Source organism: Piliocolobus tephrosceles, chromosome 4 (genome assembly GCF_002776525.5).
Source record: "Piliocolobus tephrosceles isolate RC106 chromosome 4, ASM277652v3, whole genome shotgun sequence".
Taxonomy (NCBI): Eukaryota; Metazoa; Chordata; class Mammalia; order Primates; family Cercopithecidae; genus Piliocolobus; species Piliocolobus tephrosceles.
Window position 1 is genome coordinate 36,035,622 of NC_045437.1, and position 14,832 is coordinate 36,050,453.

The window sequence follows — 14,832 nt, forward strand, 5'->3', positions numbered from 1 at the left end:
TAAACTTTAATATTTGTATTCCTGTAATGTGAGCACTCCAACTTTATTACTTAACTTGGAAATCTTGTTGCTAATTTCATCAAGCTCAAGTCTGTCTAATTTCTTTCCAGTTTTCTCGTAAATTTTATATAGCTCAGTGGTTTCGAGACACGACTCTGGAAACAGAAAAAGCAATGAAATCACAAAAAGATGAAGAATCATCTGAAGGAACACATCATGCAAAGGAAATTGAGACAACTGGCCAAATTATGCATCGAGCTGAAAACCGAAAAAAGTTTCTTAGAAGCATTATCAAAACCACACCTTCTCAGTTTAGCACATTAAAGTAAGATCCAAGGAGAAAACAGTTTACATTTATCTCCTTGATATCTAGATACCTAAGTTACAAAAAAGAAAAATAAATTTTTAATGACTTTTTGTTGCAGGATGAACTCTGATACTGTGGACTATGATGATGCTTGCTTGATTGTTCGATACTTGGCCTCCATGAGGCCGTTTGCCCAGAGCTTTGATATTTATTTGACACAGGTAAACTGGACAAGAATTCCTTATACAGTGATGTTGATTTTTCTGATTCTGGTTGCTTGTGAGTAGTATATAATGTCATTCATTGTTGAGTACAGTACTCAAAAGATCATAGATGTAGTGTTTGTTTTTAGGTTTTGTATTAAAATGTCCGACCAGGTGCAGTGGCTCACGCCTGTAATCCCAACACTTTGGGAAGCCAAGGCAGGTGGATCACCTGAGGTCAGGAGTTCGAGACCAACCTGACCAACATGGTGAAATCCTGTCTCTACTAAAAATACAAAAATTAACAGGGCGTGGTGGCACGCATCTATAATCCCAGCTACTCGGGAGGCTGAGGCTGGAGAATCGCTTGACCCTGGGAGGTGGAAGTTGCAGTGAGCCGAGATCGTGCCATTGCACTCCAACCTAGGCAACAAGAGGGAAACTCCATCTCAAAAAAAAAGGCCTTGTTCTACCTCCCTTTTACGTATTCTTGTTTTACAAATAAATTGATACATATATGTTTGTATGAATGCACACACATACGGTGTCAGTAGAGTAAGTGACATTATAAAAACATTTAACTAAATCCCAGCACTTTGGGAAGCCAAGGCAGGCAGATCACGAGGTCAGGAGATCAAGACCTTCCTGGCTAACACAGTGAAACCCTGTCTCTACTAAAAATACAAAAAATTAGCTGCCGTGGTGGCACATGCCTGTAGTCCCAGCTACTCAGGAGTCTGAGGCAAGAGAATCGCTTGAACCCGGGAGACAGAGGTTGCAGGGAGCCAAGATCATGCCACTGCACTCCAGCCTGGGCGACGGAGCGAGACTCCATCCCAAAAAATAATATAAAATAATAAAATAAAATACAAAACATTCAACTGCCAAATTATGATTTAAATGACACTAAATATCTTTGATTCAAGTTACACATAGCAAGGGTTTAGTGGGGCTACAGGTTCTGCAAATGAAGCATAACAATTAAAAAACAGGTTTAATTGGATAAAGGAAAGGCTCCAAAGTATGGACTGTGCACTTAACACCTGTACTGATCTTTAACTTAAACTTTCAGTCAGTAGAAAAGATCCTTTACTCATTTATATACAGATTAAAGAGAGGTAAATAATAGATTTGTTTTCTTTTGCATGTTTTCATGCTATTTTTAATTATATTTTATATATTCTAAAATTTACGAAAATGTCAATGTTTGCTTGGCAGATCCTGCGAGTTCTTGGTGAGAATGCAATTGCTGTTCGAACAAAAGCCATGAAGTGTTTGTCTGAGGTTGTTGCTGTAGACCCCAGTATTCTAGCAAGGGTAAAAAGCAAAAATGATTCTTTCTTTTCTATTCAAATTGGAATATTCACTCTATTTAGGTATAAATTGCTTTTTTTCCTTCATTTTTCTTTAGCTTGATATGCAACGAGGTGTTCATGGACGATTGATGGATAATTCAACTAGTGTCCGAGAAGCAGCAGTAGAATTACTAGGTCGATTTGTCCTTTGTCGACCTCAGCTTGCTGAACAGTATTATGATATGCTGATTGAAAGAATATTGGTATGTTTGTTTGTCATTTTTATAATGATTCATGAATATAATTTTGCCTTTCAAGTATCATGTTTTGTTTTAAAGTGTTAAGCTAGAAAAATAAATGTACCAATTATATATTTATATTGTCTAATTTATGAACTATTGCCACTTTCTAAACAAGTACATATTTTCAAGAATAGCCCTTGCAATATCATAAAACAAATCATTGGTAATAATTGGATTCCTTTTTTCAGTTGCTATTTCTTTTTAATTACACCAGTTTACAATGAGTAGATGATAGGAACCACATGGGATAGTTAAATGTTTTTGAACAAGAATCTAGAGTGATTTTATGTATGTATATATGTATGTATATATGTATATAAATAAGAAGAATTATTTCAGTGAGAGACAAGTACAGAGCGTTGGTATCTGACAATATTTTTGGATCCCTTATGTGCATCTTCTTGTTTCCTTAAAGCTGAGTAATGATGAGCCCAGATACCTACAAGTTAAGCCCAAAAGTTCTTTGAGGTTTAAGAGCAAACTTAAGAAGTTCTGCATACATCATGGAATTCTCTGGCTCTGAAGCATCTCTCTGAAAAATAAAAGGAAACATTGGCATTAGGAAATATCTGTGGAATCTCCACACTACCCACTGCAGGCATATTGACTTACTGTAGAACTCAACATAGATGCACTAGTGCACAAAATCAAGTGTTACCTCAATGACAAGAGTTTATTTTGTCACCCTTGGCCTAGTATCAGAACATAGTGTGACAAAAGTATAGAGTAATTTTTAGCTTCAACTAGGCATAAATTTTGATTAAGAAACAAATAATTTAGAGAAAGGCTGGAAAATTTTTTTTCCTTCTTAGGGTTTCCATCACAGGATTCCCAAATATCTAATGAACTCTGGTATTGGTAACCCTAGTAAAATATCCTAAAATATTTTGGGAATTGCTAAAATCACATAATGGAGATTAATAACTTTGCACACTACATGTCTGATGCTTTTTATTTTTAAAACTCTAAATATGAAAGTTTGTTAAAGAAAAATAGTACAATGAACACCCTTGTACCTACCTCCATACTTCATCTGTACTTTCTGCTAAATTATTTTAAGTCAAACATTTTTTACTACTTTTCTTGTGAACACTACAGTTTGAATCACCAAAAAAATGATACTGTGCTGTATAAATAAAACCATTATCTCACCCAAATTAACACTCTCTAATATCATCTGAATACTAGTTCTTAGATCCTCCGTTGTCCTAAAAATGTTTTTTCATTCTTCTTTTTTAAGAATCAGAATTCAGTCAAAGGTAATATGTTGCATTTGGGGGTCGTGTCTTCAAATTGAAGACTATATTCTTCCTTTTTTTTTCTTTTTTACATACTTCCCATATGACATTGACTGATTAAAAAGGCCTGATCCTTTGTTACCTTCCCATGCTTTGTTTAATTTAACTTGTGTTTTGTATCTCTTATAAACCATAAGATAGGCCAGGTGCAGTGCCTCATGCCTGTAATCCCAGCTCTTTGGGAGGCTGAGGCAGGTGGATCACCCAAGATCAGGAGTTTGAGACCAGCCTGGCCAACATGGTGAAACACTGTTTCTACTAAAAATACAAAAATTAGGTAGGCATGGTGGTATGCGCCTGTAATCCCAGCTACCTGGGAGGCTGAAGCAAGAGAATCACTTGAGCCTGGGAGGCAGAGGTTGCAGTGAGCTGAGATCGCACCATTGTACCCCAGCCTGGGTGACAAGAGCAAAACTCCATCTCAAAAAAAAAAAGAAATAACCATAAGATAATGCCAAAGGTTTGATTAGATTCAGGTTAAACAATTTTATGAAGTCACTTTATAAGTGATACTTCGTGTGCTGTTTAAGTGCCAGACACTATATTAAAGCTTATAGTTTGTTTTCTCATTTAATTTTTACAAGCGTATACTTCTAGTCTTGTGTCCAGGGCTTAACTATAAAATATGTTTCTATATATTAGATATCATACTTTAAAAGTAAAGACAATATAATAAAATAATGCATTTATAGTAGCAGTAAGAAAGCATGTAAAGAGCAAATATGTCAAATGTGTTTATCATGTTAACAAATAGCGAACATACTGCGTGTGGATACGTATTTTCTAATTTCACATGTAAGGCATCTCACTTTTTCTGACACTTAAAAATACCTTTCTGTTTTTAGGATACTGGTATCAGTGTCAGGAAAAGAGTAATAAAGATTCTCAGAGACATTTGTATTGAACAGCCAACATTTCCAAAAATCACAGAAATGTGTGTAAAAATGATTCGCAGAGTCAATGATGAAGAGGGCATTAAGGTAATGTTGACTTTTAAATTTATTTTTCATTAATGTTTAAAATAAGTTAAATGTTTATTGCACCTAAATGTTGATTTTAAATATATCCAAAAACTTTACAGTGAATCATCGTTTTTAGTTTATAAACTTAAGAAAAATACTTTAATACTTTTTTGTTTCTAGATTTTTATTTTAATTATTATAATCTGATCTTAACCAACCAGTTCCACAATGGTAATATCTATTTAAGACTGGCCATAGTAGCTCATGCCTATAATCCCAGCACTTTGGGAGGCCAAGGCAGGAGAATGGCTTGAGGCCAGGAGTTGAAGATCAGCCTGGGCAACATAGTAAGAATCCTATTTCTATAAAAAATAAAATAATGTAAATAATTTTTAAAAATTTCGCCAAACACAGTAGAGCATGCTTGTAGTTCCAGCTACACTAGAGACTGACACAGGAAGATTACTTGAGCCCAGGAATTCAAGGCTGCAGTGAGCTATAATCTTGCTGCTGCACTTCTGCCTGGGCAATAGAGTGAGACTCCATCTCAAAAAATGTGCATGTGTGTGTTAATTGACTTATTTATTGTTATTATAGAGATTGCATTATATTCAAAGGTTTCTCACGGATTATTTTAATTTTCAAATGTTATGTTTTTACTTTTCTAAATTATTAGATAAATACTTTGTTTCATTATGTTAAGTGAAATAAGCCAGGCACAGAAAATAGCACATATTTTCACTCATATGTGGAAGCTTAAAAAAAATTTATCTCATAGGATAGAGAATAGAATGATGGTTAGCAGAGGGAGGGAAGGGTTGTGAGGAGTTGAATAAAGACGGGTTGGTTCACGGTTATCAAAAATACACCTAGAAGGAATAAAATTTAGTATTCAGTAGCGCAATAGGGTGACTATAGTTAACAATAATTTATTGTACATTTCATAATAACTAGAAGAGTGGAAATGGAATGTTCCTAACACAAAGAAATGATAAATGCTTGAGGTGATGGATACCCCAGTTACCCTGATTTGATCATTATACATTGTATGCTTGTATCAAAAGTTCAAATATACTTCATAAATGTGTACAGCTATTATGTATACATAAAAAAAATCTTAGTCCTAAATTCTTTAGTAAATTTACATTTATATGTAATAATATATGTAATTGTTCCTTTTTTTAAGTTTAGCAAACACTGTAACAACAACTTCTCCAAAAGCAGTAAATACATTTTTTAGTTTGATCATAAACATTTGAGTGTATAGTATGAAGAAGTTCCAGGCTAGGGATAGTATCACCCATTCATATTGTTTAAAATCTTTACCAAATTGAAAAATTTTATAGTTTTGAGAAATTGGTAGTTTTAGAAAAAACTGAGGAAATTAATACCAGAAATTCCTGGCAATTTTTGTTTTGATTAGTTATTTATAGCTTTGTGTTGGGCCTAATGATAATTTGGAATTGTGAAATTGCCATATTTGTTATAATTAGTTAATTTGAAATTTATCTTTCTTCTAGAAATTAGTAAATGAAACATTCCAGAAACTCTGGTTTACTCCAACTCCACACAATGACAAAGAAGCAATGACAAGGAAAATTTTAAACATTACCGATGTGGTAAGAAGGACTGGAACAAGGGTGTGGTCACTGTTGATCCAGACCTAATTGAGGCCTACGTGTCTTATGAAAGAAGAGACAATAATGAGATATTTCATTAATCTTGACATTTCGTACTGCTGCCTTTACTTTATATTTCTGGAGATGCTCAAGGGATGCAAGTAACATGTCGTTGATGTTTCCGTATAGCCCTACTTCTTGGCATTAATTGATGTAAACACTGATACTGAGATTTTCCTATTCCTCCAGCAATTAAAAACAGGGAGGGAAAGGAGAAATGGAAGAACAGATACAATCACCCAAGGGTAATAATCTGCAAAGATAGTAATGCCTACTTTTTTCAGAAATTATGAATATGGATTAGCTAAATTTTTTTATTATGCATAAGCTATAAATTTTGTGTTTTTAATATAAGAAATTTTTGCCAGTCACAGTGGCATATGCCTATAATCCCAGCTGCCCAGGAGTCTGAGACGGGAGATCAAGAGATCCTTGAACCAGGGGTTCAAAGCTGCAGTATACTGTAATCATGCCTGTGAATAGGCGCTACACTCCAGCCTGGGCAATATAATAGCAAGAGCCCTCAAAAAAAAAAAAAGAAAAGAAATTCTGTTTATTCAATTACATCATCTTCTAAATTTCTATTGATGTCTTTAAAATGTGCCATCTAGAAGGATAATAAGAAACAAATATTTTTGTTCTTAATGTTTAAGATATTACAGATTTTCCTCACAGACTGTAGTTCAAGTTATTGTGCTATTTTAAACTTGTGCCACTTTAAACATTTAGTTCCATATTAAACTTCAATACATTAAACTAATTTCTTCAATGTTTTCCAAGATATTTTTAGAATAAAGTTCTATAACATTAGTAAATAGTTGTGTTACTGAAAAAATAGTTTACTTTAAAAATAAACTTTTGAATTGAGAGAATTGAAACATGTTTCAGGCTAAAGCATAACAAAAGTGTATTTTATTCAGATTTTTAAATATATTTCTAACTTTGATACTTTTTATCACCCCTTAGGTTGCAGCATGCAGAGATACTGGATATGACTGGTTTGAGCAACTCCTTCAAAATGTGAGTGTTCTTTTGACTCCTGGTAACATAAAATTTAATAGGTTAGGTTTTTTTGTTTTGTTTTGTTTGACTACGATTTAAAAGAACCTTTTGAGTTCTTTTGGTAGGGAAAATTTATTTCAATATGTTAGGCTGGATGATTTTGTTAATTTCTCTAATTCAGCTGCCTGGTTTTTTTGTTTGTTTGTTTTTTGAGACGGAGTCTCGCTCTCTCGCTGTCGCCCAGGCTGGAGTGCAGTGGCACAATCTTGGCTCACTTCAACCTCCACCTCCTGGGTTCAAGCAATTCTCCTGCCTCAGACTCCAGAGTAGCTAGGATTACAGGTGTCCGCCACCACGCCCGGCTAATTTTTGTATTTTTAGTAGAGACGGGGTTTCACCATGTTGGCCAGGCTGGTCTCAAACTCCTGACCTCAGGTGATCTGCCTGCCTCGGCCTCCCAAAGTGCTGGGATTATAGGCATGAGCCACTGCACCTGGCCTTCAGTTGCCTATTATAGAAGTAAGTTTTCTGAATCATTAACTAAAATTCTATCTTACTTTCTTTCCAGATAATTTTTTTCTTTAATCTCTGTAAATAATAGATGCAAGATTTATAAATGGATCAATATATTGCATTAAAAATATAATTACATGATTTAGTATGTTATGCATAGATTTCCTTTAGTAGTACAGAATCAAACCACAACTAGTGGTTTTTTTTAAGTTTCATAAATAGAAATGTTTATCTCCCTGTGAGTTGTTAAATTTTTTATTTTAGAAAATTTCACATAGGCAGAAATATCCATCACTCAGCTTCAAAAATTATCAGCATTTTCACCACCTCGTTATAGCTATCCTTCCCCTATCTGGTTTTCTCCTTTTCTTTCTTTCTTCCTTTGTTTTCCATAATCCTTTTTTTTTTTTTTTTTTTTGGGGGGGAGATGGAATCTCACTCTGTCGCCCAAACTGGAGTGCAGTGGCACCATCTCAGCCAGCTCCCTGCAACCTCCGCCTCCCGAGTTCAAGGGATTCTCCTACCTCAGCCTCCCAAGTAGCTGGGGTTACAGGCACTTGCCACCGCACCCAGCTAATTTTTGTGTTTTTAGTAGAGATGAAGTTTCACCATGTTGGCCAGGCTGGTCTCAAACTCCTGACCTCAGGTGATCTGCCCACCTCGGCCTCCCCAAGTGCTGAGATTACAGGCATGAGCTACCATGCCCAGCCTGTAATACTTTTAAAATAAATGCCAAACTTTATATTATCTCACTCATAGATACTTTAGCATCTATCTATCTCTAGCAGATAATGGCTTTAAAAAAAAATTATCATTTATATCAAAATAGTAATGCATTATTGCATAACTAATACCTATTCAGCGTTCATATTTTCCTGTCTCAAAAATGTATTTTTATAGTTGGTTTGCAGTTGCTTTGGTTGATATACTCTTAAGTCTCTTATAATAGTTTGCCCCTTAACTCCCTTTTCTCATGCCACTTGTATGTTTTTCTGTAGAATCTCCCACATTCTGGATTTAATAGGTCACTTTTTTTCTGGTGTCATTTAAGTTGTTCCTCCATCCACCAGTTTTCAAGTAAACTCTTAGTGAAATCTAGAAGCTTAATATGATTAAAGTTCAATTTTTAATCTGGGAGACAAATACCTCATAGGTGGTGGTGAATATTATTGCATCACAGGAGGAAGCATATGTCTAGTTGTCCCATTTTCAGTGATTGATCTTCGATGAATTTAAGTGATGATATACAGTCATGTAACCTCCAACACAATGAACATAGAGGATATTACCCTAAAAAACTTCCTCATGCCTTTTTGCAGTTGATCCTCTCTTCCTGGCCCTAGAAAACTATTGATCTACTTTTTGTCACTACAGTTGTACCTTTTTAGAAGTTCATATCAATGGAATCATACAGTCTGCAATCTTGTGTTTGACTTTTTAAACTTAGAATGTTGATTCATTCTTGTTGCTAATATATTAATATACCTTTTTATTGCTGAGTAGTTTCAATGGCATGGATATATCATAATTTCATTATTCACCATTTTGTGGACTTTTGGGTTCTTTCCAGTTTGGGGGTGTTATGAATAATGCTACTGTGAATATTGGTGTATAAGGTTTTATGCAGTTGTATGTTTTCATTTATCTTGGGTAAATTCCTAGGAATGTGATTACAGGGTCATATGGTGAGTGAGAAACTGTCAAAATGTTTTTCCAAAATTACTAAACCATTTTTAATTTCCACTATCAGTGTGTGAAGGTTCCAGTTGCTCCACATCCTCATCAATTCTCGTTATTGTCAGTCTTTTTTAAAAAACTTTAGCCATTTTGGTGTGATAGTAAAAGTAGTACATTACTTTCTTAAGATATCTTTTTTAAAAAACCTTCATGGTGTTTTCAATGTGTAAATCTTAGACTGTCTTCTTAAATCATCTTTCATTTCATATTTTTACATGATATATTTGGCATCATTTCTTTCCTAAATCAAATAATTAGCTCTATATCACAGAGCCTTATGACCACCTTAGTTAAGTTTATGTCAGCCATCCCAAAAGGTACATCATGTTTTCTAAAAGGCTCTAAATCATGTATTTCGTTTGATAGTTACTATAAATAATCAAGTAAGAATTCAATGTAACTATCAGAAATGTCACTATTTAGGATTACTAAAAAGAATCTAAAATAATATCCTTCTGTATTAGCAAATTAGAAGCAGAAGGGACATGACCATTTTTATAATCTCTTAGCAATGATAGTTTTACTTGTACATTCTTTGTATCTTTATTCTCTAGTCCCATTTATTTAGTTAGTAAGTTAGTTTATTCATCCTATTCATGCTCCCTATTCTATGCTTTCCTACTTTAGTTTCTGCCAACAACTTAGTTTACCAATGATACTGTAACTTTGTGATATATTTCCTTATACTAGCAGAGTTTGCTTTAGTGAAAGAAAACAAACTCAAATGTGTATATATATATACACATACACATATATATATGACAGAAACATAACTCCTGTGAGCAATTATGACGTGTATGCATAAATGTTAAGAGAAGCTAGGAAGGATATAAAGAACGGACTGCTGTAGTTATTACAAATTCTTGAGTCCAGAATAATTGACATGCTTACTGTTTTTACATGAGCACATATACATGCATTGCATTCAGTCCAATTTCAGATATTTCTAATTTTTATTTTTGGATTGGGTTTTGGGGGTTTTGTTGTTTTTGATTGTTTTTTGTAGATCATTGACTCTCCCCAATTATTGAATATGTTTTTCTAGGGAAACTTCTAGTACTACTGAAATAGCTTCAAATTCCCACATGTACTAAACTCTGTTCGTTGTCTAAATAATTATGTTAGTATATCTTTTTTTTTTTTGGAGACAGAGTCTTGCTCTGTCATGCAGGCTGGAGTGCAGTGGCACCATCATGGCCCACTGTGACCTCAACGTCCCTGGCTCAAGCAGTCCTTTGTCCTCAGCCTCCCATTTAGCTGAAACCACAGGCATGCCCTACCATGTTTAGCCTCTTTTGCTTTTTTTTTTTTTTTTTTGAGACAGGATGTCACTGTATTACTCAAGCTTAGTATATCTTTTTTGTTTTTGTTTTTGAGGCGGAGTTTCACTCTTGTCGCCCAGGGTGGAATGCAGTGGTGTGATCTCCCCTCACTGCAACCTCCGCCTCCTGGGTTCAAGCAATTCTCTTGCCTCAGCCTCCTGAGTAGCTGGAATTACAGGCACCCACCACCATGCCCAGCTACTTTTATTGTATTAGTAGAGACGGGGTTTCACCATGTTGACCAGGCTGGTCTTGAACTCCTGACCTCAGGTGATCTGCCCGCCTTGGCCTCCCAAAGTGCTGAGATTACAGTCTCAAGCCACCGTGCCCGGCCAGTGTATCATTTTTAAATGTATGGTGCTATCATTCCTTTATAACCTTTAACAATTCATAGTTTTTTGGCATTTTTCAGTAGGATGTGGAAGAATAACTTCTGTCATGAAGGTCCTCAAATTTTTTTTATTTCTAAAATGTACTCCAGTTAGTTTAAACCACTACCATAAATTGAGTAGCTCTTCATGACAGTCTTCTTCAAAAAACACATCCATAGCCCTGTGATGGGTACACAAAAATTAAATAGATTTTACAATGCCATTCATTTGACTTATTTATGATCTGAGACTGACCCTTTTTTAGTTTGTAAGGAAAATGCAGGCAATGAAAAACAGTTAAGGGTTACCCATGTTTCATCTGTTCCTGTCCTTTGTAATCCAGAGCAAGATCTTTCTGAGTTTACAATGAAATATTTTATTTCTATCAACCAGTGAATGGATAAACTACGATGATTCCATACAATTTAATAGTACTCCACATCAAAAAAGAACAGACTATCAAAACGTACAGCAACATAAATAATGAAAACATTGTGCAGAGTAAAAGAAGCCTTACATAGAAGAGTACATACTATAATTCCATTTATACAAAATTCTAGGAGAGGTAAAGCTAATCTATACTGGAAAAAATCAGAAGAGTGGCTGCAGGGAGCTGGGGATTGACTGGGAAAAGACATGAGGGAACTTTCAGGGATGATAGTCGTCGTCTCTATCAGTGGTTCTGAAAGTTACCAGCATTACCTGGGGATTTATTAGAAATGCAAATTCTCAGGCCCTACTCCAGACTTAATTCATCAGTAACTCTGAGGGTAGAGCCCATAATTCTGTATTTTAACAGTCTCTCTCCAGATGATTCAGATATAAGTTAAAGATTGAGAACAACTGTTCTGTATCTTGGTGAACTTGAGTTACAATGGTAAATGCATTTGACAAAACTGAGCAAATGTACACTAAAAATTTGTGCATTTTATTGCATGTACGTTTTATCTCAAGGAAAAAATGGGAAGTATACTGAAGTCTCCAGTTTACTTTGAAATGCATTGGAAGTAAAATGGATATAGGTGTGTGTGTATGCATATGCATACATGTATACACACGTGTGTGTGTGTGTGTGTGTGTGTGTGTGTGTGTGTTCATCCCAGCAGAATAAAGTCTTAAAGGCAGGATCCTGGAGCCAGGCTCAGTAGCTTGCACCCGGAATCCCAGCCTCTCAGAAGGTTGAGGCAGGAGGATCATTTGAAGCCTGGAGTTTTAGACCAGCCTGGACAACATACTGAGACCCCATCTCTAAAAAACATAAATAAATAAAATTAGCTGAGCATTGTGGCCTGTGCCTGTAGATCCAGCTACTTGGGAGGTAGAGGCAGGAGGATCACTTGAGCACGCATGGGATTTTTAGGGTGCAGTGAACTGTGATTATGCAACTGCACTTTCTTCTGGGGAACAGAGTGAGACCCTGTCTCACACACAAAAAATGTTTTTAATGGTAGAATCTAGATGATGGTGGTTAGAGAGTGTTCATGATAAAACTTTTTTCAACTCTTTTGTATGGCTGAAGTTTTTCATAATAAAATATTAAGATGGTGTAAAAATGTACCTATATCACTGGGAATGTTGGTACCTTTAAAAGATATTTTTTAAATGAGCAAACTAAATTATACTTTAAAACAATTTTATGCACCTTGATTAGTTCTTTTATATTATGATTGCATGGCTAATATATGTGTGTAGGTTAACATTAAAGTAGAAGAAATCATTTCAGAGTGGGCAAGAAAAAATTTTGATAAAATTCAATATCCTTGAATGATTACTTATAATAAACGAGGATAAAATGTAAATTCCTTAATCTGACAGATAAAACTACAAAACCTAAAATGAAAATAATGCAAAATGGGAAACTGTGAGCTTTCTTCAAAATCATGAATTAAAAAATTTAAATATATCAAGGTGATTGTGAAATGTATATGGAAAAGCAGAGAAAAGGTAAAAATAAATAATTTCTGTAAAAGCTGGAACACTGACTTGCCTTACAAAATATCGGGACTTATTTTCAAAGATGCATTACATAATTAACAGCAGTAATAAGTAGATCAGTACTAAACAAAACAGTGGAACAGGATAGAGAGCCCAGAAAACAGGCTTACACAAATAGAATATGCTTGCTATAAAACGGAAGTGGCACTGCAGATGATGGAGAAAAGATAGACTGTTTAGTAAATGGAGTTGGGCTATGTGACTGTCCATAAGAATTTAAAAAAAAAAAAAAAAGATTCCTACTTCAGCTGAAAAATCAACTCCATATAGATTAAAGGAGAACTTTAAAACTTTAAGAATAAAATATGGGAGAAAAAAAATTTTTAATTATATATATATAATGGAGTTACATATTTTTATTTTTATATTTTTTATTTATTGCTCAGTACATATTTTGTATAAAAATATATATGATGAATAAATAAATAAATATATATATATATATTTTTTTTTTTTTTTTTTAATGGCGTGGTCTTGCTGTGTTGCCCAGGCTGGACTCAAACTCCTAGGCTCAAGTGATCCTTCTACCTCAGCCTCTTGAGTAGCTGGGACTACAAGCATGCGCCACCATGCCCAGCCTGAATATATTTTTGATCTCTGGGTAGGAAAGGATGTCTTAAACAAGTCACAAAAACCATTAACCTTAAAAGATTGAAGTGAAAATACAAGTCACAAAATGGGAAAAGATATTTGGCACATATGTAATCAACCATTAATACCAAGAATAAATACATAAGAACTCCTCTCCTACAAAACCAGTATAAGTCAAGCGTCCCAGTAGAAAAATAGGTAAAGTTCATTAATAGGCATTTCATGGAGAAAATAGCATATAGGGCCTATACTGTGTTCAACCCCATTAGTAAAGTAAGAAATACAAATCAAGACCACTTTCTATACCATTTTATTGACAAAAGTGGAGAAGTCAGACAATCACAAGTGATGGAAAAGAGGGATCAGATAGTGTCTCTTAATACAGATGATAATTGAGAAAATATTACAGCCACTTTGAAAAACAAGAATTTCATAAAATTATCTCATAAAAGCATTATCTTGTGAAATTGAACAATGCATATATCTAATGACCCAGCAGTTCGACTTCAAGTATATATACACACAAAAGAATCTTGCATATTTGCATCAGGAGGCATATACAAGAATGCTTAGTTGTACTAAAATTGGGATTAACCTATCTACAAAAGAGTGGATAAATGAATTAAGATATAGGCAGACAGTGGGGTGTTGTACAGCAGTGAAAATCGGTAAAATACAGCTGTATGCAACAACCTAGATCATAGTGTCATAATGTTGAGTGAAAAAAGCAAATCTCAGAAGACTACATCAAGTATAGTACCTTTTTACAAAGTGGAAAATCAAAGAAAACTATAAATAGCATATAGCTTATACTTTTTTAAAAAACAAGCAGATGATAAATTTTCTGATAGTGATTACCTTACGTATGAAACAGGGAAATGGGATAAGGGAAGGAGCACATTGGGAGATACGAGATATTAAAATTGTTCTTGATTTGGATTCAAATTATGCCATTATTTATTAGTAAATTAAAAGGGCATATACAAGTGGTAATGGTGTGTCATGAATCAAAATTTATGGTTAATTCTTTTGTGTGTACCTGAAGCCTTGGAAATGAAAAAGGAAAACCAAGGATGAGAGAGGGTAGTTTTCTACTCCTACCGTTAAATAAAAGACCAAGCTAGGCCGGGCGTGGTGGCTCATGCCTATAATCCCAGCACTTTGGGAGACCGAGGGAGGTGGATCACTTGAGCCCAAGAGTTTAAGACCAGCTTGGGCAACATAGAGAACCCCATCTCTACAAACTCTACAAAAA

At 34.6% G+C, this 14,832-nt stretch overlaps 1 protein-coding gene across 5 annotated transcripts in view; it reads left to right on the forward strand.

The window, feature by feature from the left end:
• NIPBL (NIPBL cohesin loading factor) overlaps positions 1-14,832 on the forward strand; it is a 187,609-nt gene that overhangs the window by 142,041 nt on the left and 30,736 nt on the right. For all 5 annotated transcript variants that reach the window (XM_023216496.3, XM_023216498.3, XM_023216500.3 and 2 more), the window contains 7 exons: positions 111-325; positions 426-528; positions 1,729-1,827; positions 1,922-2,068; positions 4,251-4,385; positions 5,888-5,986; positions 7,013-7,066. In XM_023216496.3, coding sequence (XP_023072264.1) covers positions 111-325; positions 426-528; positions 1,729-1,827; positions 1,922-2,068; positions 4,251-4,385; positions 5,888-5,986; positions 7,013-7,066 — 852 coding nt within the window. The remainder of the gene's footprint in view (positions 1-110; positions 326-425; positions 529-1,728; positions 1,828-1,921; positions 2,069-4,250; positions 4,386-5,887; positions 5,987-7,012; positions 7,067-14,832) is intronic.